The sequence below is a fragment of the Lacerta agilis genome, chromosome 8 (assembly GCF_009819535.1).
Source record: "Lacerta agilis isolate rLacAgi1 chromosome 8, rLacAgi1.pri, whole genome shotgun sequence".
Lineage (NCBI taxonomy): Eukaryota > Metazoa > Chordata > Lepidosauria > Squamata > Lacertidae > Lacerta > Lacerta agilis.
Window position 1 is genome coordinate 3,097,352 of NC_046319.1, and position 27,060 is coordinate 3,124,411.

The 27,060-nt window shown below is 47.0% G+C and overlaps 1 protein-coding gene across 1 annotated transcript; it reads right to left on the bottom strand.

Annotated features, from left to right (window-relative positions):
• Positions 1 to 11,423: 11,423 nt before the first annotated feature.
• ADRA2B (adrenoceptor alpha 2B) lies at positions 11,424 to 13,254 on the bottom strand. The gene has a single exon (XM_033159049.1). The coding sequence runs from the start codon at positions 12,929 to 12,931 to the stop codon at positions 11,600 to 11,602; it is 1,332 nt and encodes a 443-aa protein (XP_033014940.1). The 5' UTR covers positions 12,932 to 13,254; the 3' UTR covers positions 11,424 to 11,599.
• Between the last annotated feature and the right edge of the window lie 13,806 nt (positions 13,255 to 27,060).

Consider the following 27,060-nt stretch of genomic DNA (forward strand, 5'->3'; position numbering starts at 1 on the left):
AAGGTCATGCACATCAGGTGAAGACACCCCTGCCCCCTCTCCGATGTGAGCCACACTGTGCAAATGCAGCCTCGAATGCAGTGGCAGAGGAACGACGTCGTTGCATTTTAAGCTTGTGGTGCAAATACACTAAGTACAGGGTGGCCATTACCCATGAGAACAGCCCTTGGCAACCTGGCACCACCCAGATGTTTTGGACTACAACTCCCATAAACCCTAGCCAGCATGGCTATGCTCCCATCAACTCCAGCATCATGTCGCTTCACTGGCTGGGCCTGAAGGGAGTTGTAGTCCTTAAGCTCTGAAAAGGTACCAGATTGGAAAAGCATTGGGGGTTGGCCAGACGATAACCAAAAAAATCACACTGTGATCTTTAACAAAGTATATGCAGCACAGAGATGGATGCCACTTCACTGCTTCCTCATTCTTTCCAAAGCCCCATCACTTCCCCTCCTTTCTGAAACTCCTTGGGATCTACTAGCACTCAACACAGGCCAGCCTTTGCCAGTCCCATGGCCCCCCGATGGCAGTTGCAGTCCAGCTCATAGCTGTCAAGTTTTACCTTTTCTCATGAGGAAGCCTATTTGGCATAATGGAATTTCCCTTAAAATAAGGGAGAACTTGACAGCTATGGTCCAGCTACATCTGCAGGGCACCAGGTTGGCAAAGGCTGATATGGACAGTAGTAAGCCAGATGGACCCATGGGCTTCCTCCACAGAAAGATAGCTTCCCATGTCTGCTAAAACAAGAGAGAGGGGTATTTTGCCCCTCCTACCATAGTAGGTAAGGTTGCTAAGTGACAACCTAGACAGTGTGCATTTACTTTTTAATACACAAATAAGGCAGGAGGCAGAGTAGCTCATTACACTCACTATCTTTTTCTGTCTTTCAGCCCCAACTGCATACACCTTGTTAAAAGGTAGATACAGTCTCCAGGCAACCTCCATTTCCATTGCAGATGTCACACGACCTGCACAACACTGGCCATTAAAAAATAAATAATGCCCCAATGCTAAAACCTCTTGAATTCTATGTATAAAGCATGCAGAATTAATAGAATCAAAGCAAATACCCACAAATTGCCTAAAAATCAGCCTTGGCCCCTCATTAGTAAATCGTTTCCCTAAGGATGCTGGCTGCCAAAGTCCTATTGTCAGAGATTACATTCCTTCTTTCCTCTCTCCTTTCCTCTCACTCTTCTAAGTCCAAAGTGTTCAACATAAAGAGATTTGCTCAGTTGGGTGCTGCCCATTGGGGCTTGTAGGAAAGAAGACAACAGTAGGAGTAGCCAGAGCCAATGATAAGCAGAGCCAACTCATAGACTAAGGAGGACAGAGCCTGCAAGCAGTGCCATTTCTTTGGAATGGATGCAAGTAAGATGGCAGTCAGGTGGTGACTGATGATTGAGGGCAGATAGTGCTTCATGGGACAGCAGTACCCCACTTGCCCTAAGGGACCACTGTCCCCTGACTGCCACCTACAACTGCTTGAAAGGCAGAAACTAGCAGGCTCTAGGTCCTAAAAAAACACAACTGCAAATTCTTGCATCTCAAGCCACTGTTTATGGCACAGCTACAGATGCCACTTGAGAAGTTGGCAACCTAATCCCATTAGCAAGGAGCAAGAGCGAGGCACTTCCAGAGCAAATCTTTCCACTTAATTCCAAGCAAAGTTTGCGGAAAATAAGCAAACCTGCCTTGTTTACTCTGAGCAGAGAATTTTGAGGCTTCTTTGGTTCAGAATTTCTAATGTCTTGGCACATAGCATGAACTGCCCTTATTATACAGCTTGACACTTGACACAGGGAAAAACACTTCTGCCACAATCACTCATTATTATACAAGGAATGTTCTTCTGTAAAGTGCATTGAACTCTACAGATTTGGAATGGGACAGCACTGCAGCCACTATAGTCTAAAAGCCATTATTTGTACGGAACACTTCTGATTTTGCTACAAGTATGATGGAGGACGCAGAACAGAAATGACTTCCCTGCTGTTTATTGCAATACAATCTTATGTCACCATCTTGTTTAATAGGTGAGGGCAGGAAACGAGAAATAAACAGATACTACGCCAAGCTACTCTGTCTGCCCAATGAATGTGCTCTCTCCTAACAACAGACCTCATCCTCAGCACAATTAACTGGCTGTGTCACGCTTTAAGAGCAAGCTCACACAGCTGCCGTGTTAACAAGCCTCCTTTGTTAGGGTTTGGCAACTGTTGTCCACAAGGCCAAACTGGACCTAGTAAGGCAAGGATGGAGCATTGTAGGACTCCATCTCCCATCAGCCCCAGCCAGCACAACCAATGGCCAGGGACGATGTCAACAGTAGTCCAATGACAGTTGGAGAGTTGCAGGTTCTCCAATCCCTGTGCCAAAATGCAGCTTGCTGGCTCACAGGTTACCATCCTAGATGGATACTGGTGAAGCACACTCATCCCAAGCAGCACTCCATCCTCTGCAAGGGATAAGCTACTCAAGTCTCTTGCTTCCTCTCTTTCACTGGTCTTGCCCAAAATGCTGTTGCCCAAAACAACCACTTGGCTCTCTGGTGCTGTTGGGCCAGAGTTCCCCGTGAAGAAGGATTGGTTGCTAAGGCACTCGGGGAATTGTAGCTCTGGGAGAGGAATACGGGTCACCTTACAACTCTCTGTGTCCTACAGGTCTCAGAATTGCTTGGAAGGAGTCATGGCTGTTTAAAGTGATAGGTAAAGATAAAGGACCCTGGGCAGTTAAGTCCAGTTGAAATCGACTATGGGGTGTGGCGCTCATCTCCGATTTCAGGCCGAGGGAGCTGGCATTTGCCTGCAGGCAGCTTTTTGGGTCATGTGGCCGGCATGACTAAACTCCTTCTGGCACGATGGGACACCGTGGCGTGTGCCAGAACGCACAGAAACACAATTTACAGCAGTGCCTATTTATCTACTTGCACTGGTATGCTTTTGAACTGCTAGGTTGGCAGGAGCTGGGACAGAGCAAAGGGAGCTCAACCCCATCGCAGGGATTCGAACTGCTGACCTTATGATCGGCAAGCCCAAGAGGCTCAGTGGTTTAGACCACAGCGCTAGTGTCCGGATCAAGGGAAGTAATAGTACCACTCTATTCTGCCTTGGTAAGACCACAACTGTGTCCAGTTCTGGGCGCCACAATTTAAGATGGATATTGACAAGCTGGAATGTATGCAGGGGAGGGCGACCAAGATGATAAAGTGTCTGGAAACCAAACCTTATTAGAAACACTTGAGGGAGCTGGGTATGTTTAGCCTGGAAAAGAGACTGAGAGGAGATATGACAGCCATCTTCAAATATATAAAGGGAGGTCCAGCTCCAAGGGCCTTCTGGTGGTTCCCTCACTGCGAGAAGCGAATTTACAGGGAAGCATGTAGAGGGCCTTCTTGGTGGTGACACCCACCCTGTGGAATGCCCTCCCACCAGATGTCAAGGAAATAAACAACTATCAGACTTTTAGAAGACATCTGAAGGCACCCCTGTTTTATTATTATTATGTCACATAGAGGATGGAGAAAGCTTGTTTTCTCCTGCTCTGGAGGGCAGAACATAAACCAATGGTTTCAAGTTACAAGAAGGGAGATTCCGACAACATCAGTGAGAGATGGTCAGTGGTGGATTCTCTTTACTTGGAGGATTTTAAACTGCATTGATAGTGTTTTGTGTTGTATTTCAGGTCTTCCAAGTTAGGAATCCTCTCCAAATGCCTGTGTTTGAAAGGGTGTGTGAAAGGTCATGTAGTTAAGCTCTGGGTAGCCAAAGCACAGACAGATTTACACATTCATGTGTATGTGTGCGTGTGTGACAAATTCCAGAGGGGGCCTTCCGGTTAGGCTGCAATAGATTGTAATGGATTGGCAGAAGTCACTTCAGCGCCAGATGGAAAAACATTTGTCCTGGCCCACCCTGTATTTTGCCAGAACAAAGGTGGCAACCCAACCCTAACCAGATGCCTGTGAGAAGCCTGAAAGCAGGAGCTGGGCACAATAACAGCGCTCCCTTCATCTGTGACTCCTGTCAACTGATATTCAGAGAAGCATACTGCCTCCAACAGTGGAGCTGTGTGTAGCTTTGAGGAATGATAATGTTGCTTTTTCACAGATGCTGCAACTGCTAGACAACTGCAGATAGCACAGACCTACTTATACAGTGGTACCTCGGTTTTTGAACGCGCGTCGGAAGTCGAACATGAAACGCGGCTTCCATATTGAGTTTTCCGTTTTGGAACTGAAACGGTCTTCCAGAAACAGATTACATTCAAAAACTGAGGTACCACTGTAATTATATTTATAACGGTTTGTGGTTAGGGTTCTCATAGATAGGACAGCTTGCAGTTGGATTACGGTTTATTTGTACGCTTCGGCAGATACAGAACTCGTTAGTGGTCAGGATGTGGCTTTATTGTTTGAGTCAATGTGTAGAAACATAGGGACATGGATCAAATAATGAGAAAGATAAACGGGTGATGGCCATCGAATTCAGAGTAATGGGAGATGTCAACAAGGGCGGGGATTTTAATAGTCTAATTAGGCGGTCGTGATAGACTGTAACCCTTGCACATACCCAGCCAATGGGGATACAAGGGGAGGGATCTGTGCTTCCAGATATAAGCTTCTGTTTTGTCAATTTTGGAGTGTGCCTACTGGACACCTGCTGCTCCTGCAAGGACATTTTATAATCAATAAACTTTTTGCTGCTTCACCAACTTCGTTCAGAATTTATTTTGAGGGTCTCAGGACCCACTTCTAACAGTAGCCAACTCTGCTGGGCCTTGATTGTAAAAAAATTCCTGCTGGCTATTTTTTTTAAAATCACTAGCTGGTCTGCCACAAAAGTCCCAATTTAGGATATAGAAATCACTTTATCCATTTCATATTTGCCTCCCACACAGAATACAGAGAATTATTCTGAGATGTATATCAGAGATGTAAAATGCATTGGAAAAAATAATAATGTTTCATTTATTTTTGGGTCGGAGGGAGAGGAGATTTGGGACAGATCCATAGTACAAATCTTGATTTTAGGACTCAGAAAAAGATCAATAGGACCCATGTGGATACAAATGAGGCACATACTGTATTTGGAAAGAAACAGTTAGCAAATTTATATATTCAGATGTGAGAGAAGTATTTCAGGAAATTGGTTTCCTCAATTTTTTCTTTAATGACCCATAGAAAGAAAAAAAAACTATGAGAGATAAACTAGGTTTCATCAGCCGAGGTTTCCAGTTTTCTTCTTTGTTTTCACATGCTCAGTCTTCCCCAACTTGGTGCCCCCTGCCCCACCCCAGAAGTCTTGAACTACAACTGCCATCAGCTGTGCTGTCCCAAAAAAAACTAGAAACGCACTAGGTTGTGGAAGGCTAGTTTAGACTAATGAAAATGGTCAAAAGTACAAATATCTAGAATTCAGACCGCAAAATATTGGCATCGTGTCACCACGACCGCCAAACTCTGAAGGAGAAACTTTTTGGCTCACCTGTTGTGATGGGGGAAATTCTGTTTGCTATATATCTGTTAAAGACAAAGGATTGTCAAAAAGGTTGGCAAACCTACATTTGCATCAGGAGGGCAGGGCCTCCACCCTTTTATGTTTTTACTGGCCTTTTGTCCTGTGCCCCAAGACTAAAATTAAGCAGGCAAGGTTTTCTCCTCCATTCTCTCCAACTGAGGGAAAGTTTTTGTCTGCTTCACTTTTCCACATCAAGTTGCCCTTATAGGCAAAACCATTAGAAAGTTGACCACGCTGTTAAGGGGGAAGAGGACTCCCCCCCCTACTTTGCAGGGCTATTCTGTGTCAGTACACTTTGGAAAAGGGGCACCTGTTGAACTCCTTCCCCTCATGGAACTGGCTGGCGAAAGAGGAAAGTGCTAGTCTCCGAGGGAAAAGAGTTTCTAATTCAAAATGGCTGATAGCTAGTAGGAATGAGATATGACACTCATTTTGAAAAAAACAGCAGCAGCAACCTGTTCAGAGTTAACTGAAAGCTAGAAATTAGGGCTATCAGCTGATGAAATAAATCTTCCAGTACAATTGCAAGTATTACTCAGAAGTAAGTTTCATTGGGTTCAATGGGTTCAGGCCAGGCACTTGGCTGCCTGAGGAACAGCAGGAAATTTACCCCCCCCCCACTGGAATGTTGGCGCATGAGGTAGAAAATGCCACAAGCCCCTCTTCCTCTCCCTGAAATATAGTTACAATTATAATAAATTAATTAGCTGACAATTTGCTGCCTTTTCCTGACACCCCAAATCCTGCTGCCTCAAGTGGCTGCTTCACCCCGCCTAATGGTAAGGCCAGCCTGGAGTGGAATATATTCCCTGGAAAGTGTGCTTCTGCTTTCAACCATGTCATGGGCCAGGAGTCGGCTTCACTCCTGATGAGAACCAGCTTTCTTAAGCAGGGTCTCCAGCCTCAGCCAGTTGCTGGAAACAAACATTTGTTCTTCCCGGCCAGACCTTGCTGCTTCTTGCTTCTCGTGACTTCAGAACCTCGGCGTTCTTGACCCCTGGATCGTCTGACTACGTGAACTGAGATACTCCTGACCTTTGGATTGGACTGGACTATGCATATGGACTCTGCCTCCAGACAAGTACCCCCGAGATCAGCTGGTTGGCTGGCTTCTTCCCCCACTGAGCTCTGCCGTGGCTGGCAGCACAGGACTACGACATTGATTAATCATGTCCTCCCTCAAAGAGGGCACGTGTTGCGGTGAGACCTGGCAACAAAACCCTGTGTTGTGGGTGGGTACGATTGGATAGCCACAACACCCTATTGGTAGGCCCCTTGATGCTGGGTTTAATCAGGCCAATGGGATGCTAGCCAAATGGATCAAGGGACCTATATATGCCCATGCACGTGACCCAGAGCTTCCTCTTGTGGTCAGTGCATCTGAACACCTGCCCACCTCTCCCTATTTTTAGGGCTTGTGCGTTTGACCTTGCTCTGCCGCCGTGTGTTGCCTGTCGTTGGGACAGGGGCACAGCAGGAATTTCCCCCACTTGGCAGATTGGCTGTTGCCATTTGGGTTTTGCCTGCCGCGTAGCAAATCGTCACAACTTGTAAGGTTGCAGATAGGCTCTGGTTCAGGTGATAGGGATGGGGGAACGCTCACGCCATCCCTAAGCGAAGGGTATTCCGTTAAAGGAATCCAGGGACTCAATGGTTTGGTCAAGCCTGAGAGGGGTTGTGCCCGTTCCTGAGTCCAGGGGGACATCTGGCGGGTGGACTAGCCTGACCCCGGCTTTCCACTGTTCCAGGTGTTCACCCTAGGCTGACCTATGCTGGAACCCTGGGTCAGCGCTACCTGCCATTGTCCAGGGAGCTAGTCGAACCAGAGCCTATGCAACGACTCACTTGCTGTAATCAGTAAAGTTGTGGCCTAAATTCTGCCAAAAACCAAACCAAAATCTGAGTCTTGTCTGAATTTATTTAAGGGGGTGGTGGGTTTAAAGGTCTAAACACGCAAATCAACTAAAAGCACTTGAGGACAGGCAAGATTGAGACTGACCATTAGGCAGAGTTAGGAAACTGTCCCAGGTGGCAGATACTGGGGTGCAGTGGTGGCAGCCTCATGGCTGTTCCTCCTGAGCCCCCTTTTGAGAGAAGAGCTGCGTGGGCCACACAACCGGCTATAGTCTTGCCAATATTCAAGATTCAGCTACCAGTCCTGTTTGGCTTCTGCATGTGGAAGTGGTGGGAGGACACCATCTTCTCCTTTGTCTCAGGCAGCAAAATGTCTTGGGTCAATCCTGAGGAGAGGCACTCTGTCCTCCAGAGTAGAAGAGGGAAAAGAGAATGAAATTTCATCCTCATTTTTTCAAATGTGTGTATTATACACAGACACACACGTCTCTTTGCAATAATCATTTTGTTCCCCTAGTGATCTTGGCACTTTTTAAAGACAGACTGTGGCTTCCAATAAATTAATCAGATTAATTACAACATTTTGATTGATTAAAAAGAGTCCCCCATGTAATTGATCAGCAGATTTAACATTTTAAACATTATTTAAATGTAAGTACTTAAAAATACTGCAGATGTCAAGCACCATCTCAGAATGTAACACTAATTTCCAAAGGGATCCAGGGGGAATCTGGGTAATTAACATCTGCTTCAGGAAAACTGGTGGAGAGCATTACTAGAGACAGAATTGGCAAGCATATAGAAGAGTTGCTGAAGCAAAACCAGTACAAATTCTGCAATAGTCTCACTAACCTTTCAGAGTTCTCTGAGAGTGTCAGTAAGCTTAAGAGCCAGAGGCGCTTGAGCCATCAACACTGTGTACTTCTGCTAAAGATTTTTGTGAAGTCTGTCACCAAAGATTGCTTAGCAAGCTTAGCAATAGTAGAAAAGGAGGAGAGGACCTCTTCTGGATCAGAACAAAACAGGAAGCAGAGCAGGAATAAAGGGATAGTTCTCCCTATGGAGTGATATAGAAAGGAGAGGCCCAAGGACTGGAAGCGGGACTTGTGCTTCTTGGGTTGTTCATAAACGATCAAGAATTAAGGGTGATCAGTGAGGTAGCAAAGTTTGCTGATAACTAATTGCTCAGCACAGGTAAAACATAAAAAGTAAAATGGCAATGCATTTCAAAGTAGGCAAGCATGAAGTGATGCTTGGTAGCACACAAAAAAGTTGTTTCACATATATGCTCTTTAACTGGTATCAACTACCCAGGAACTAGACCCAGGGCATAGTGGGCAGCTTTAAAAGAGGATTAGATAAATTCATGGAGAATAAGGCTATATTCTGCCTCCATTATCAGAGGTAGGATGCTTCTGAATAAAACTTAAAGCTGAGAATCGCAAGTGTAGAGAGGGCTCTCACACTCTTGTTCTGCTTGCAGGCTTCCCAGAGGCATCTGGCCAGCCACTGTAAAAATGGAATCCTGGACTAGAGAGGCTCTTGGCCTGCCTGATCCAGCAGCCAGGCTGTGTGGGCAGGGCCGGCGCGTCCATTAAGGCAAACTAGGCAATTGTCTAGGGTGCCAAAATGGAGGGGGCGCTGGCCAGGCTTGGGCGGGACGGGCTAGCAGCAGCTTCTCCACTGTAGCGGAGAGGTGCTGCTTGCCCCCTACACCACCACCCCCCGTCTCCCGCTAAAGCAGGCTTTGGCAGGGGGCAGGCGGTAGGACCGGCAAGCAGCAGCTTCTCTGCTACAGCGGAGAAACTGCTGCTTGCCTCTCCACCCCCACCCCCACACTAAAGCAGGCTTTGGCGGGGTGGGGGGCGCCAGAAGGTGGTCTCGCCTAGGGCGCAAGAAGCCCTAGCACAGGTCCTGTGTGTGGGAGAAGGCCTTCTTTATGATGGGGTCTGCTGTGATCCACACATCATAGCTGTCAACTTTTCCCTTTTCTTGCAAGGAATCCTATTCGGAGTAAGGGAATTTCCCTTAGAAAGGGGGAAAGTTGACAGCTATGCCACACATGCATCCACTAACCAAAGTTGATGAACCTGTGTGGCCATACTGAGTTTGTTGGCCTGCAATTCCCAGGAGCCTGGATAATGGAGAGCCAACAAACTCTGAAGGACCAGAAGTTTTCCAAAAAACCTGCTCCAAGCTCAAAGAAAATATATTCTTTTTTTAAAAAAGCACTTTGTTCTTTTCTCATACATATAGCAGCTTTCGTTAAGCGATCAACTAAAACTCACCAGTTAATCAACTATGATTTCTTTAACTGGGTGGCAGTAGTCAGTCAAAGGCTTCCATTCAATGCTGCAGTCCTTGGGAATGTAGTTCTGCATCCAACTAACTTCTACTCAGTGTAGACCCATTGAAATTAATGGACCTAAGTTAGACATGTCAGTTAATTTCAATAGGACTACTACAAACCCATACCAACAAAGCTGGACTTTGTGCTGCAGCGGGACCCCTCCTCTTCTGCCCACCTCCCCGTGTGAATGCTTTTCCTCCTTCCACATCAACACAGGTCAGGCCAACTTTGCACACCTGAACCCTACCTCTGAGCATAGTAACCTAGCTGCCAAATTTTCAAATGGCCACTTCAGCTGTGCCTCTTTAAACTATGTGCATTAGGAGGCCTATAGCTAGAGGGGACTTCGTCTGTCGATTTCTACAGATCAAGCTGCTCCTGAAGGTCAAAACAGCAGACCAGACTGGAGTTTTCTTCTTTGTCAGTTGCCAACCCTAAATAGTAGCAAAAAGCATCTGGTGTCTTAGAGGACTTTGCTTTCCTGATTTAGAAGCCAGCGCCTACCCTTCCATGCACATGTTCCATGGGAAGAATTTAGAATCATAGAGTTGGAAGAGACCCCAAGGATCATCTAGTCCAACCACCTCCAATGGAGAAATATTGGCTGTTCTCTGTGAGGACTCCAGAAGCAAAGGAACGGGAAACACAATAGTAAAAACAACCCAGGTTGCAAATTTGCTGCTGCTATTTTTAAACAGGGCTGCTTTTGTGCTTTTAACAGTAGCTTGACTTGCACAAGTGTAACAGCTGAAGTTTTTCTTGATGTGGAACTGAAAGAGCTACAAAAGCTTGCCTTACTAAATTTCTCCAAATCGTTCTGCCTTTAAAGGTACAGGAGCAGAGCTGATTTTTAAAAGTTAACAACCCTACCATGTCAAAAAGCACCGTCCAGGGAATTTCCCAATAGCTGGCTGCAATCAAATACAACAAACATCAACATTTGGCTCAAATCACCCTTTTAAAAAATAAAAATCAGACCATTTCAACCACCAACTTTTGCTTCCAGCCCTGCCTGCTGCTGTGCCTTTAAGAGCAGCGTTTCAATGTGAAGAGTTAGCAAGCAATACTATTTCCATGCCGACACCTGTATACAAATTTTCTGCCAAAGGCACAGGAGCAGTCCCATCCATTTTATTCTGGCCAGTTGGCAACCTGACCATCACTCCTTCATAGCTGCCAACATGCCCCTGAAAGAGAATTTTCAGTCCTAGATTCCTGAGCAGAGAAATAGACACTTTGCAGATTTCTTGTGAAGCATGTTCAACATTTACACATATAAATGGATTAGTTTTGGGCTGTTTAACTGATTACTTTTCTGTGGCTTACCTGGATGGCACAGGAGGCTGCCAAGTGGTCAGGAGGCGAGGAAATTTGCCACGGTTGCTCCTTCGCCTTGACAGCATCTTAGTCTGCAGGAATCGCACGGGAAGCTTTTTGCAGCACGGAGACAAAAACATTATCACCTGCTAATCCCTGCAGATCAAGCTGCTGTAAAAGGCACAGCAACAGGGATAGTTTGCAAAGCTGGCAACCCTTGAGCACACTCTCATTCAGCCACAGGATTTAGGGGGGGAAGGTTCCTTTGACCCAACTAATCAGAAGATATTTGGCATTGGCACATAATCTTTTGGTGAAAAAAAATATGTTGGCAGAACATATGGGTGTGGGTCTGCATTATACACACACTGACCGAGATAGCTGAACTAGCCAGTTTCTATCCAGCACTCACCTCACTCCCCTTTCTGCAAACACAAAAGCCAACAAATAAATATATTTTTCTTTGTTTAGTTTAAATAGCGCGATCAGTTCCGTTTCCACAAGGGTCCCCATGCACTCTTGAATTGCTTGCTGGCTTGCGCTCACCCAGCCTCTCTTACCAGGCAGTCTGAGTCCACTGCCTGCAGAGAATCTTCCTAAAAGCCTTGCGAAAGTCCTGATTGAAGATGGTATATATGACAGGGTTCAAGGAGCTGTTGCAGTAGCCAATCCAGAAGAAAAACTTAAAGGTGCTTTCTGGGATTGGACAGTGCTCTGGGGGACAGATGGCTCGGAGGCTGTAGAGGAAGAAGAAAGGGAACCAACAGATGACAAAGACCCCAATCACCACAGCTAGGACAAAGGTGAACCTCTTCTCCCGGTTGAGGTGTGTCTTCCTCTTCCAAGGGTTGGCACTGAGGGTCTTCACCCTCCTCACCAGCAGGACCTCCCCTCTCGCAGTGGCCAAGGTGTCCATGCCCTGAGGGGAGCTCTGGGGTGGTCCATTGCCCCGCTTGGCGCTGCTAGGGGGAAAGCACTCTGAAGATGGCTTCTTCTCAGGCAGGGACTGAGAAGGGCTGGTGGCAGTTGCTGGCTCTGGGTCTTTCTCCTCCTGGCTTACAAGAGAAAACTTCTCAGTAGAGAGGCAATGGGTCTCTGGTTGGTCACTTTCCTGAGTGGGTACCTGATGTCCATTTGGCTCCCCTTCTCCCTGAGGCTTGGATTGGTCCTGCTTGGGAGAGGTTTCAACAGATGGAACGGCAATGATTTGGGGCACCCCTTCTTCTGCCTTTGTCTTGGGCTTCTTAGCTTGAGTCCTCTGCTTGTTTCGACGCTTGGCTATGAAGTAGATCCTGAGATACACCAAGATCATAATGACGCAGGGGGCAAAGAAAGAGCAGGTGCTGGAGGAGAGGATGTACCAGGGCTCCTCATTCAGCTCACACCTCCTTGCATCCTCTTTGGCATTGTTTGGGTTTTCGTTGAGGACCAGCGGAGGCAAGGAGATGACTGCTGCAATCAGCCACACCACAAGGATGGTGCACTTGATCCTCCTTGGCGTCCTCTTGGAGTTGTACTCAATGGCTCTGCTAACCGACCAGTACCGGTCCAGACTGATGGCACAGAGATGCACGATGGAGGCTGTGCAGAAGAGAACATCCAAGGCCAGGTAGGCTTTGCACCATGTCCTGCTGAAATACCAGTAGCCCATCAACTCATTGGCAAGAGAGAAGGGGATGATGAGGGTGGCCACTAGGATGTCTGCGGCCGCAAGGGACACCAGGAAAAGGTTCTGTGGGGCTTTCAGAGACCTGCTGGTCAGCACAGCAATGATCACTAGAATGTTGCCAAAGATGGTGAAGATGATGAGGAATGTGGTGACAGCTGCAATGGCGGCGGTGGCTTGGATATTGTAGCCATCATGACCGCCCATGGTAGCCATGATCATTTAGGAGTGGCCCTGCAGGTCCAGGTGGGATGTGGGGCCCACCTTCTCAGTTTCACATGTGCCTGAGGGTCTACAGATCAGAAGCCCCCCATTGTTACCTGAGTCAGAGGAGAAGCAGCAGTTCAGGGAGAGAGTTGCCAGTGCACAGTTGCCGGTACTTCTTCCATAATGGGATTCTTCCAGCCGGAGCATCGGCTTTCTCTTGCCGTAATGCTAAACTGCTCTGGATGCTAATTCTTTGCTAATTCACAGCACCGCTCCCTCCAATTCACAACAGCGATGTCTCTCTCCTTCTCTCCCTCTCCGGGTCTTTTGCTTCTTTCCTCCAGGCACTTCTGATCACTGTAGCACTGTTGCCTCGGAATAACCCAAGAAGTTTTATTCCTTCTCTTCCTCTTCGCTACTGGAAAAGTTGAGAGATCTGTGCAGCCTGGCTACTGAACTGCACTCTGCCTCTCTCCCTCTTTCTCTCTGTCTCTTTGCTTGACGTGGACAGACCAAGCCTCCCAGCGCCTTTTGAAATGAGCTGCAGGAGGAGTTGTGTTTTTCTCTCCACGAGGAATCTCTGACATGTGATGTCATGCAGTTTTTCAGCTTTTTGTCAGGCTCCAGGAGGGGAGAGAAAGGAATCAAGAGAGGGGTGTGCAGAACATGCAAACAAACACACACACACAATCACAATCCAGCAGCCGCCAAGACTGCCCTAGGTTCTCCAAGAAGCCACTCACCTCCTTTCAACTGAGTCCCTCCAGTTACTCAGCTGGCTCTTCTGTCTTTGTCTAGCCTCCTGCCAGGAGAGCCCACCATGGCCTGTGAGTGTTTTTCTTACAGTGCAGGTTTGCTCTGTAACTAAATTACGCTGATAGCTGCTGTGTATATGATGACTCAGAACAGCCAGCTTTCCATCCAAGCTCTGCTGCGTTTCATCTACCCTTCTGGAAACTTTGATTTGGGGAGATCTGGTCAGACTTTGAAGAACTGCAGCACTTGGTTGCTTAATAATTATTATTATAAAATAAAATAAAAACCAGAGAGAGGGGGAAGGATGCTTTTTACCAAACGGGGTGAGAATTTAGTACAATGCTTCTCAAGTCCTGGCTCAAATAAATGGCCATCTACTTTTGCAATTATAATACAGATTTCAATGGAACTTGTAACCTGTGGACGACTACCACAGAGCTCAGACCAGCCAATGATAAGGACTTCTAAGATTAATGGGGAGAATTTCAAGCTCTTCAGGCCCCCAGCTGCTGGCTTCCCTCACACCTCCTCTCTGCACATTCTCTGTTCCTGCTCTGATATTGGAAAGGAGCCAGGAAGAAGAGGTCCCTGGGAATGGAGGCATTGGGGGCGGCCAAGGGGGAGGGAGGGCCAAGGGGAGCAGCAGTCCTGGGAAAGGAGAGTGGGAAACATAGAAGCCTAGGGGACTCCCCCCCCCCGTAAAAATATTTGAGGCTCCCCCCAAAGTTGATGGGCATTGCCATTCAAATGGTGTGTGTGCACCATGTCATGTGATTGATTATGCGGGGCAGGGCTTATCTGCCCTCCCCTTTTTGTTCAAGTTGCCCCCACCCCTGTGCGAGAGGAGGCAGTAGCCCTGTGAAAAGAAGGGGAGAAGAAGGAAGAAAGGCTAGAGGGAAGAGTCATGGGTAACAAAGTACACATCACCACAAAAAGAGGGGCAGTGGGTATATGGATTTCAATAAAACTTGCATATGCGAATTTATATGCATAGAGGCTAATTTAGAAATAATAATAAATAGAAATTAATGTTACCAGTGACCGGGTGACCTGTGCACCTGCTCAGTCTGCTGCTGCTGAGCAATTTCAAGGTCTCCCTTCTTATGAATCGTTAACATGATAGCAGACAGATATTCAAATAAAACACAGGGCAACAAACTCCAGACTTGTGAAATCTATTTTGCCTTAGGGTTGCCATACGTCCAGGTTTTCTCAGACATGCCCTCTTTTGGGGGGCCAACACGGCCATCTAGAAATATTTTTAGATTTTAAAGGAAATATTTGGTTTGGCGGGGGGAGTTGGTTTCTTTGCGTTGGGGGGGGGGAGTGGCATTTCCTGTGCCCTGGAAACGGATGTGCCGTGTGGAGCAGTCACTTTGGCCACAGGAGAGCATGCGGAGACCACAGCATGCGGAGCATCCATTGGAAGGGGGAGAGCCATCGGAAGATCAGGTAGGGTAGGGTTGGGGTGGGTCAGTGGCTATGCCATGCAGAGCTGCTCCCAGACCACACCACCAATGCAGGATGCCGGGCGGGCAAGCGCCAGAGGCTAGAACGACAGGGCAGGCAGAGGGTGGACAAGTGCCACCTTCCGCTGCCTCCGAGCAGTGCAGCCTGTCGCTGGTGCCTGCCCCGCATCCCCTGGGGCACCGGTGGCTCCTCCATCAGCATCCGCCCATTGACACGCAGGCAGCTCTCAGGCTTGTGTGGATGGCGAGAGTCTGGTGTTGACTCGGCAGGTGGGAGTGTCGCGTCGTTGCTGGGTCTCTTGCGTCCCATTCCCAGTTGGGTGCAAGCTCTGGTCAATATGTGGGGCCTCTCTCTCTGCTGGGCAAGGCACGCCAGGCCCCTTGGGCTGGGCATGGCCCCATCCACCACCCAAGCCCCCTTGGGCGCACCGGCTAAACAGAATGAAACTCTGGAGGCCAGACAAGGCATGGGCTGGTCATCCAGCGTTTTACCCACAATCAGGGGGGTCGAGCAGTCCATGTTCCGCTCCGCTCTGCACGCCACGGTCGCTACCAGCCCAAATCAGGAAAGAGGTGTGTGTGCCTGGTGGTGCCACTGGTGGCAGGCTGGCGGCAGAGTGCACTGGAGACCAAAAATGGCAGTGCCTAATATTACTACTATTTTTCTTCCTCCCCACTCCCACCTACAAATGTGTCAATTTTTTGCTTTTTGTACCCTGATTTTGCCCTTTTCTTGGATTCATAGGACCACTAGCTAGAGCCAAATGCAAAGTGGGGGCTCAGTGGGTGAAGACAGTTATCCATAGCATTCCCCATAAACCCGAATATAGAAGAGCAAACCAGTAACTGACTTACCGGTACTTCTCTAATAACTCTAAAACCAGCTTGCAAAGCTGCAGGAAAGCCTGGTCATAGGCAGCCAATAACTACTCATATTTTACAGGTGAGAGAACACCAAGGATGATAGAGACCTAATTGGTTCAAGGCACATGATGTTGGTTTTCTTTGCAATTTTCCTTGCCATTGTTAAACTGTTAAACAAAAAGACAACAAACAGTATTTTTGTTTTTTTGTTACTTTTGTACTTAGACATTCAATATTGTTAAACTGTTGGCAGACATAAAGCTTTGCCCAGATACTGCAAATCAGCTAGAGAACAACTAATAATTTATTTATTTTATTGCATTTACAGTATATCCTCTGAAACATACATGGCTCTCCCCACCATCATTTAGGGCCTATCCACACTTCCTCTTGTCTTGCTGCTTTCCCCTGAGGAAAACTGCTCTTTAGTGCTCAATTAGAGCACACAGCAATTCGGGTTTTCCATGGATTGATGTTTGCTCCAATTTAGAGCTAAAGTTTCCCTGGGAAATGAGTGGAGAAAGGGGAAACCTCTCAGACTTGCTCTTTGTAGGCACAGGACAAGCAGAAGTATGGATGAGCCTTCAGTCCCTGTGAAGTAGAATCATAGACTCATAGAGTTGGAAGAGACCACAAGGGAAAGTAGGTTAGGCTGAGAGGCAGTGACTGGCCCAAGGTCGTGTAGCGAGCTTCACGGCTGAGTGGCAATTTGAACCCTGCTCTCCCAGGTCCTTGCCTAACTCTCTAATCACTAACCCACACTGCCTCTAGATGCCAATCTACCTACTCCTTCAAACAGAGGGCTGTCCTCTGTAATGTAGGACACATGGCCAGCCTGGAAGGGTCTGAGGCAAAGAGTAAGAGTAGATCTCTTCCACAGAACCTGTGGAACAAGGAAGTCTGAAATCCACAAACTAACTTGATGGACACTGCAGGAGGCCTCACAAGTGTTCCCTTTAATTTCTTACTCTAGTTACAAATGTGCCCCTACAAGCATACAAATCCTGTGAAATGTACCCATTGGGCGGGTGTGTGTGTGTGTGTGTGTGTGTGTTGAATTTTCCATGTTTGCTTCTCCACTGCACAACATTTGTACATGTGAGGAGGAGGCTGGACTGATAAGAGCAATTGAACTGTTGGAAACATACAAGGCAAATAGATTGCTGTGCACTCTCTCTGAGTTGGTGGATATCAAAATCACAATAGAGAGGGATGTTTATTTACATAGCAGATATCACAATTTTTCAGCAGTGAGGGAAGAAGCAAGCGACTCCTCTTCCTACCTCACAGTGAATTATAAAGAGAATTAGAAACTGCCTGAGCCCACAACCTCTAGATGCAGCTCAGCATTATTCTGCCAGGCTCAACCTTTTCGCCAGAGCCACTTTCTCCCCCATCAAGCAGAAAGGACGTGTTTGGGGAACAGCAGAAATATGGTAATAATAATCATTAAAGGTCCCCAGGGATGCCGAAGCCTGTTTGTGCTAAGTGCTGTAAAGTGCAGACGCTGAAAGGCAGACAGTCTCTGCCCCAGACAGCTTACAATTATAAATGGAGCCAAGAGGAAAGGGAAGGCCGAAGAAAGGGAAATGATGGGCTGGAAGGCTGGCAGTTGCAAAATTGATAAAGTAACCATTCGTTTCCCAGACCCATATCTTCGTCATCTCACCACATTGCCTCATGTTTTGGAGACACGAGAATTCGGAGAGGTAAATTCCCATCCATTATTGGCTTTCAAACAGATTGGAGCGCAGTGCCTGTCTTTTGCAGAAACAACAAGGTTTAAATACTTCCATTAAGAAGCTGTTAGGATGCTTGTCTGCCAACTCTGATGCCTCTGCTTTCCTCATCAGGAACACACTGTTTGCCTCACAGCCAAAAGGACTCAGAGTTAAAGGAAGTTTGCTCCCCAAAATTCTCCTCTTAATTCTCTTCCACAAATGTAAAATATTCTTCCTATTATTCTCTGGATATTCTCTGGATATTTGATTGCAACACAATCTATATACAGTATATAAAATCCTTCAAGCTGCATGTTTGTTTGTTTTCGACTTTATCCGTAACCGCTTGACCGATTGCCGTCAGATTTGGACACAACATGCCTTGGCCATATGGGAAGGATCTTAGGTACCTAGATTGTAAAAATATCACACCTTTCCCAGGTAAATCTATGAATATGTGCAAAAAAGCGCCCTCCAGTGGACGTTAAATAGCACAGCACAAACGTCACGTCCACCATTTCCGGGTTTGGACAGCCTAACCTGATACTGTACAACCAAATATACTGCCCTCCAATGCACATCAGCAACATCAAACCAAGACATACAAACAATTAAAAAAAAGGAATCAGAAAATACAACAATACTAATAATGAGTTATATACACATAAACAATAACGAGCAAGAAAAGAAAACCAAAACAACCTCAACTTCAACGCAAAGACCTACGGTAAGACATCATTTTCTCTTTTATACTGCATCTTCGTTTCCCATTACACTAAAGCAGCCACAGCAACGCGTGGCCGGGTCAGCTAGTTAAAAATAAAACAAGTAAAGACATTTAAAAAGCATTAAGAATACCTAAAAGCATTTTTAAACCATCACATAGCCTCACCAAGGTGGCAGGGAACATCACCTTTCAGCTACCCAATGCCTAGGTGAACAGGCATGTTTTAAAATTCTTCCTGAACTTTAATAGTGAAGGGGACAGGCACACCTTGCCAGGGAGAGAACTCCACAAATGGGAAGCCGCCACCCAAAAGGCCCTGTTATGGATTAGCACCAGCAACGGCACTACCAACATGTAGTGATATTTATTTATTTTAAAGTGGGCAAGAAATGTTGGATTTAACATACAAATGGAACAATGGGAACATATGTGAACAAAGGAGTTGAAATATACATTGTGTTATGACTTAAAATGTTTTTTTAAATAAAATGATATATCGTTGGTATTTAACTCTTAATAAATTATTCAGAATGTATAAAAATATTCCAAATACATGTTGGAAATGTAAAGAACAAGAAGGGACATTTTCTCATGCTTGGTGGACATGTAAAAAAGCTAAATAATATTGGATACAAATATATAGATTGATGCAGAAAATTATGAAGATTAATTTCCAACTGAAACCAGAATCCTTCCTGCCTGGACTTATGGATATACAATTAGAAAAAGACCATGGAACTTTGTTTCAATATATGATTACGATGGCGAAACTACTGTATACAAAAAGATGGAAAGACTCATTATTACCAGCAATGGAAGAATGGTTGTTAAACTTAAGAGACTTAGCTGAGATGACAAAATTGACATGCTAACAATGACCTTTCTCTGATTAAACATTTGCTAAAGACTGGAAACCTCTCATAGACTTTTTGTGTGAAAAGAAAATGAAACAATGACATATGGATTTGGGGATTGAAGATAATATTGGTTCATAAAAAGTAGTTTTGTTGGGTGTTACCTTGCGATGAATGGACTATTGTTTATATGTAGCGGAGAATTGGAACTTCTTTAAAGTTCTTTTCTACCTCATCATTTTCTCTCTTTTTCTCTTCTTTTCTTTTCTCTCCTTTCCCTCTTTTCCTCTATGTTCTTATTTTATTCAGATTAATCTTGGATAAAAAAGATATTTGGTATTGTTTTGTAGCTCTCTTTATAAACTTTAAAATTTATTCAAAAAAAGAATTGATTCCACTTGACAGATAACATACAATGACATTCAGTATTTGATAGGTTATGCTGCTTCAGATTTAATGCATTAGAAAATAAGCAAAAGATGCCAACAAATCTAAGGTACTTTTCAGGTGCTTAATACTATTGACTAATCCCAAATGCCCCAAAAGGGATTGAAGCACAATTTCAAAGCACCAAGGTACAAATTCACATGAAGAAATTTGCAGCTGTTAATTTCAAGCTCTAAAGTGCTCCTGATTATTTATTTATTAAAGTTACCTGTACCTGAATATGCCTCCCTTCATCTACCCCTCTTGCAATGAACAGACCACACACGGTTAAATGAGCTTAAAATGAATTAATTACAAAACATTCCAAAGGGCAGATTCATGCATTTATCCAAGCAGCAGCAAGGAGAACACAGGCAGAATACTATTTGGTAGTATTCAAACACTTGCTCTAAGCTTGCTGCTTGCTTAGACACGTCTTCCTTGGTCAGTTACATGGCAGCTTCACTTCCTCCCTCACAAAGACAAGGTGTGACCTAGCTGAGTCTAGATCTTCCCCCCTTCATGCACTAACAAGCACTCAAGCATAGTTATGTTTGACTGCTACCTGAGGAAATAACATGGAGAGAAGCAGACCAGAAGAGCAATTCCTAATTTGTCAGAGCACCTCCCTCCAGGTGCTTTGACCTATGGCTGCCAATACATTTGACTATTGGCCATGCTAACTGGAGATAATGGGAGCTGTAGTCCAGAGCATCAGGTTGGGGAAGGCTGGCCTATCCAATCTCGTCAGCGAGAGACAACAGCACTACTCTCCCAGTACGCAAAATGGCAATGAGTCCAGCCCCTGCATAGAGCTCTGTTGTGGGCAATCCACAGGGGGGTTGGGGGGGGGGGTTAGTGGGGGCACTGCCACTGCCAGGCCAGTTGGTTTCTATTCATGGAACTGGGAGAGGTAAGTCTCTCCTTTGCCCCACGGAGCTAACACTGCAATCCTATGCATGTCTACTCAGAGGTAAGCCAGCCCCCAGCCCCACCCCCCTGCCCCGAGTTCAATGGGACTTACTCTCAAGTCAAGTTAAATACTAGAATTGCATTGGGCCCTGTCCTGTAGCGTAAGAGGAATCTCTTGTTCTTTGGTGTGCGTTTTTCAGGTTAAAACCCTGTTTATATTTCACTCTCAAGGAGCAAACAGCAGCTTCAAAAGAAATGATGAAGAAGACAGTGAGCCAGGGCAGATGCAGCGCCGGGGTGCAAATATCCACCCAGCACCCCCCAAATCACCACGGTTAGTGAGGGGGGCGCGAAGCTGCACACTGCCAGCCATCGGGGGGGGGGGCACAACTCTTCCACATGCCACTGCGGGAGAGCAATCCCAGCAGAGTCTTGGGAGGGAAGCTGCATGCCCGCCAGCCATATGGTTGGCGGGGTGAAGCTGGCGGGCCTGCAGGGAAAGGGGAGGCTGCCGGCAAAGCTGCACAGCTCCCCCACTTGCTGGGGCGCCCCTGAGAGGCCGGCGCCCTGGTGCGACGCACCACTAAGCCCTATGGGAAAGACGGCTCTGCAGTGAGCCAACCCTGACAATGCCGCCACCCCTCCAGTCTGGATCCCAACATATTTAAAAAGAAAAAAGCAACCCAGGAGATCCTCATCACAAATCTATGTGGCCTATGACTGTGGTAAAATATCAGATATAACGGTAACTTGTTTTTAAAAGAAAAGTTTAGGTGGAGATGGGCTGGGAATAATGGCCCAGGAGCGCCCTCTGCTGGCTGAGGAGTTCACTAGCCAGAATGAGTGCCAAAGTACATCATGCAAGTACCCCTTTCATCATCACTACCACCACTCCATTTGTGGGAGGGCTGGTTAACCTTTTCCCCACCAGGGGCTTTTAATGCTTCAAATTACCCCTCTTGGCTCTTTTTCTGTCTTTGATAGGGAGGAATATGGGACTTATCTATCCCCCTCCCTGCCACCCTACCCAGCAGTGCTGTCAAGTATCCCGTTTTCCCCGGGAATCTCCCTTATTTCAAGCAGTTTCCCACTGCTATCCCTTATTTTTTATATCCCTTTAATTTCCCGTTTTTTCAAAGGAAGCAGCTCCTCTCCCTCCCCCTGCTGGCCAGGGACTGGGAAGACCTCGCCTCCTTGCAGCCTCAAAGCAAGCGGGAGCCATTTCCCGCGCTTACAGGTGTCGTAGCCCACGGGCAGCGTTTCCAAAATACAGTAAGCCTACTGCGTGCGTTCACACCAGTGCCGCCCACTTTTGCTTCTGGCTCCACCCACCACTGCCATGTGACTGTCCCCGGGATAGGTGAGGCTGCTGATCCCTTATTTTCAAATCCGAAACTTGACAGCTATGCTACCCAGGGGCAGATATATCAGTAGCAGTGAAAGGGGGGGATATGCAACCCCTCCTGTTCCCCTGCCCCTCCCTCCTCTCTAGATTCCAACTTTGGGGGAGGGAGAAGACTTTCCTAGAAAATAAGAAAGAGAGATTCGCACAGGTCACGTGTGGTTTGAGCGTGAGGGGGAAACTCCAAATGGCACCCTTCCCAATGACTGTTTTCGTGCCTGAGGTGTATGACAAGATGGCATCTCCCTCCTGCTCCACATATAGAAGCCAACTAAGTTGGCAGCTGAGTGTCTTCCACTACAACTCTGGGCAGGAGGCTCTCGGATGTGCCAGACAGGCTTCATGGTACACACAGCTGTAATAATAATAATAATAATAATAATAATAATAATAATAATAATAAAATTTTATTTATACCCCGCCCTTCCCAGCCAAAAAACCGGGCTCAGAGCGGCTAACACTAATTAAAATCACAGCAAAAACATAAACACAATCAATTTAAAATAACAGATTAAAATACAAATTTAAAAATTCAATATTAAAAACTGCAGTCTCATTTTCATTGTCCACCATGTCTCTTCCCCCCCCCCCCCGCATCTGCTGCCTGAAGTCAGCATGGGTTTCTGAAAAATAAGTCATGTCAGACTAATCTGATCTCATTTTTTGACAGAATTACAAGCCTGGTAGATGAAGGGAACGCTGTGGATGTTGCCTATCTTGATTTCAGCAAGGACTTTGACAAGGTGCCCCATGATATTCTTGTAAAGAAGCTGGTAAAATGCGGGCTATACAATGCTACCATTCAGTGGAATTGTAACTGGCTGACTGACCAAACCCAAAGGGTGCTCATCAATGGCTCCTCTTCATCCTGGAGAGAAGTGACTAGTGGGGTGCCACAGGGTTCTGTCTTGGGCCCAGTCTTATTCAACATCTTCATCAATGACTTGGATGATGGGCTTGAGGGCATCCTGATCAAGTTTGCAGATGACACCAAATTGGGAGGGGTGGCTAATACCCCTGAGGACACGATCACAATTCAAAATGACCTTAACAGATTAGAGAACTGGGCCAAAGCAAACAAGATGAATTTTAACAGGGATAAATGTAAAGTACTACACTTGGGCAAAAAAAAATGAAAGGCACAAATACAGGATGGGTGGCACCTGGCTTGAGAGCAGTACATGTGAAAAGGATCTAGGAGTCTTGGTAGACCACAAACTTGACATGAGTCAACAGTGTGATGCAGCAGCTAAAAAAGCCAATGCAATTCTGGGCTGCATCAATAGGAGTATAGCGTCTAGATCAAGGGAAGTAATAGTACCACTGTATTCCGCTCTGGTCAGACCTCACCTGGAATACTGTGTCCAGTTCAAGAAGGATACTGACAAGCTGGAACGTGTCCAGAGGAGGGCAACCAAAATGGTCAAAGGCCTGGAAACGATGCCTTATGAGGAACGGCTTAGGGAGCTGGGTATGTTTAGCCTGGAGAAGAGAAGGTTGAGGGGTGATATGACAGCCATGTTCAAATATATAAAAGGACTAGCTGACCCGGCCACGCGTTGCTGTGGCTCATTTTGTGAAATGGCAAAGGAAGATGTAAAAGAGAAAGCACATGCCTCCCCACAGCTTATCCTGTTGAACTCCCGCCTGCCTCCTTTCAGTATTTCCCATTTTCGCTTGCCTCCCCACAGCTTCTCCCGTTGAACTTCCGCCTGCCTCCTGTTTGTCTTTCCCCCGTTTTAGCCTTCCTCCCCACAGCTTCTCCCGTTGAACTTCCGCCTGCCTCCTGTTTCTTTCCCCCGCTTTCACCTTCCTCCCCACAGCTTCTCCCGTTGAACTCTTGCCTGACACCTCTCTGTCTCCCTCCCCCCCCCTATTTTCGCGTTGCTGTGGGGTTTTTTTTTTTTTTTTTTTTTTGCTTTTTAAAATTCTCCTGACCCCAAGAGTATTCTGGAAGCTCCTGTTTTCATTCTTACCTGTCCCTTTACAGAAGGAGTCAGCAACCTTTTCCAGCCGTGGGCCGGCCCACTTTCCCTCAGACCATGTGGTAGGCCGGACTATATTTTTTTTGGGGGGGGGGGAATGAACTAATTCCTATGCCCCACAAATAACCCAAAGCTGCATTTTACATGCGAAGCTGCGGCGGCCATTTTAGGTTAGGGCACTGGAGCCTTAAAGAGCATTCTCCTCTACCCCAGTCCCAAAATTACCCAGTCCCAAAATCATGCACCCCAGCGACACAATCCCCTCAGAGCTGCTCTTACTCAGTGCGACCTCTCAGGCATGCCTCCTGCTCCGTGTTTTTTTTTTTTTCTTGGCACATGCGAAGCTGCGGCGGCCATTTTAGGTGAGGGCAAAGGCATTGTTGCTCTGGCCAGGTCTGATGATGTTAGCAGGCATTCTGCCTTTCTATTGGATGCTGTTGGAGTCGTCATTCCTTTTGCTGGTGAGGTATAATAGGCGCACCATTTTTTTGGCCTTTATTCTATATTTTAGGCATGACGGGTGTTTTTTTTTTAATTTTTTATTATGCTATATCCTTCCCCCATGGTCATGTTACACTTTGTCCTAAATTTGATGTGATTTGGTCCAGCGGTTACGGAGCAAGGTGCGGACAGACGCGCACACAATGGGAACATTTTTATATATATAGATGTCATATAGAGGAAGGAGAAAGGTTGTTTTCTGCTGCTCCAGAGAAGTGGACAAGGGGCAATGGATTCAAACTACAAGAAAGAAGATTCCACCTAAACATTAGGAAGAACTTCCTGACAGTAAGAGCTGTTCGACAGTGGAATTTGCTACCAAGGAGTGTGGTGGAGTCTCCTTCTTTGGAGGTCTTTAAGCGGAGGCTTGACAGCCATCTGTCAGGAATGCTTTGATGGTGTTTCCTGCTTGGCAGGGGGTTGGGCTGGATGGCCCTTGTGGTCTCTTCCAACTCTAGGATTCTATGATTCTAAGTTTCACTCGGCCTGAAGATGGAGCCCACCTTGAATTCATGCCACACAGAGCTGGCTCTAGGTTTGAGGGAACCTTGATCAAGTATCCTCTGGGGTGTCCCCTTCTACATTGGCAATCCCCTTAGGGGACTTAAGTCCTGGCAGCAGTCATGCTGGAGGTTGGTGACAGCTGCCCACTATTTTAATTACCCTAAATGTCCCTGGTGTAGCATTAGTCCAGGGCATTGTGGGCAATTAAAATGGCGGACGCCTCCCAGATCTCAAGCACTAGAACCCTGCCCAAGGATGCTGGATGCTGACAGTGGCCCTGTCTCCACAGGAAGATGGGTTGTCCTTTGTGAGCCTCATTGAAAACCAATTCAGTTACTCTGTCAGCTAAATCCACCCTCTTCTGTCCTTGCTCTGTGAACCAGTAAAAAAGAGCATTTGACTTGAATGGAGAAGACCCAGGTGTTCAAATCTCCATTCAGCTATGGTGAGAATGAACAACTTTTGGAGCCAATCACTCTCTCACATCCTAACATTATTGTAAGGAATTTTTTATTTTGTTTTGTTTTGATTATTGTAAGGATAACACCCAGATGTGGCCCTACCACTAGGCAGAGGGAGTCAGCTGCTTAAGGCAGCATATGCAAGAGCAGCACCAGAAGCCTCCCAATCAGGGCCCAGGTATGATGGAAGATGTTATCCCGATACCAGTGTTGGTAGCAGAATTCAGCTGCTGGTCCAATTGGATCCTTTACATAGAATTGGGGGGTTGGCACCATCTTGTCCCTTGCCTCAGGCAGCTAAATGTGGCAAACATTAAAATAATATCCATATATGCCCTCCATCATTGCAGTGTCCATTTATGTATCACCTAAAGAGAGGATGAGCGAGGACAGATTTGCATAGAAGTTGCATTTGCTATGCTTAGATGCATATTTAGAAATAATTACTATAATTTAAATCTCATCAGTGGGGAACAGTGACTCAGTGAACCTATCTGCTGTTACATGCTAACTATTGTTGGGCCCTCCTCCAAGGCTCTCTCTCCAGGCTCATGGCTCTTTATCATCCTCCCAACAGCATGGACACCCTCTCCAGGGGCGTCGCAGGGGGGGTGGGGGGGCCGCCCCTAGTACCAGGGGAGAGGGGGGTGACACTTTGGCCGGCCCCTCCCACCCCACCCCGCCAGGCGGCCTGAACGGAGGCATGTCGCCTTTTCCCCCTTCCAGCGGCTATTTTTCGACCGGGGGGTGGGCCAGCAAGGAGGGGGTGTCATGCTGGCATGACACCCCCTCTTTGCTGGCCCAGCCCCCGCTGACAAAAACCGCTGGGGGGGGGGAAAGGAAGCAGAGCAGGCACATCCAAGCGCCTGTTCTGCTTCTCTTTTTCCCCTTTCCGCCGCTTTTTTCCGCGGGGGGGCGGGCCAGCGAGGGGGGGTGTCACGCTTGTCACCCCCTCCTCGCTGGCCACCACCCCCCGCCGAAAAAAAGCCGCAGAAAGGGGGAAATTCCCCCTTTCTGCATCCACGTGCGTCGTGACGTCACGATGACGTCACGACGCATGCGGCGTGCCCCTCCCCCAGGGGGGTGCCTCTGCGCTGCCGCCGCCCCGAGCAGCACAGAGGCTTGCTACGCCACTGACCCTCTCCCCACCCCCACCCCATCCACACTTCCATTTGACATTTCTTCCGATTCAACAGTAAACTCAAGGTCGTCTTAAGCAAATCTGGTGCCCCCCCCCTTTTCCCAGAGTTTTTTTTTAGAGAGGACGTCACTGCCGGCAGGGCTGGAGGAGGCGGGCAGCGGCTGGAGGGTGGCTCTTCCGGTGGGGAAGAGGCAGAAGCTGGACGCGGCGCCTCCCAGTTCAGCTGGCCACTTCGTACCGCGGTGGCCACAGCAGACGGAGACTCTGGCCATGGCGTGCTTCGGCAGTAGTCGGACTGGGGACTGGGGGCGGCCGCTGAGACCATATAACACCGGTCCTGAGAGACCTACAGTGGCTCCCAGTATGTTTCTGAGTACAATGCAAAGTGTTGGTGCTGACCTTGAAAGGCCTAAATGGCCTC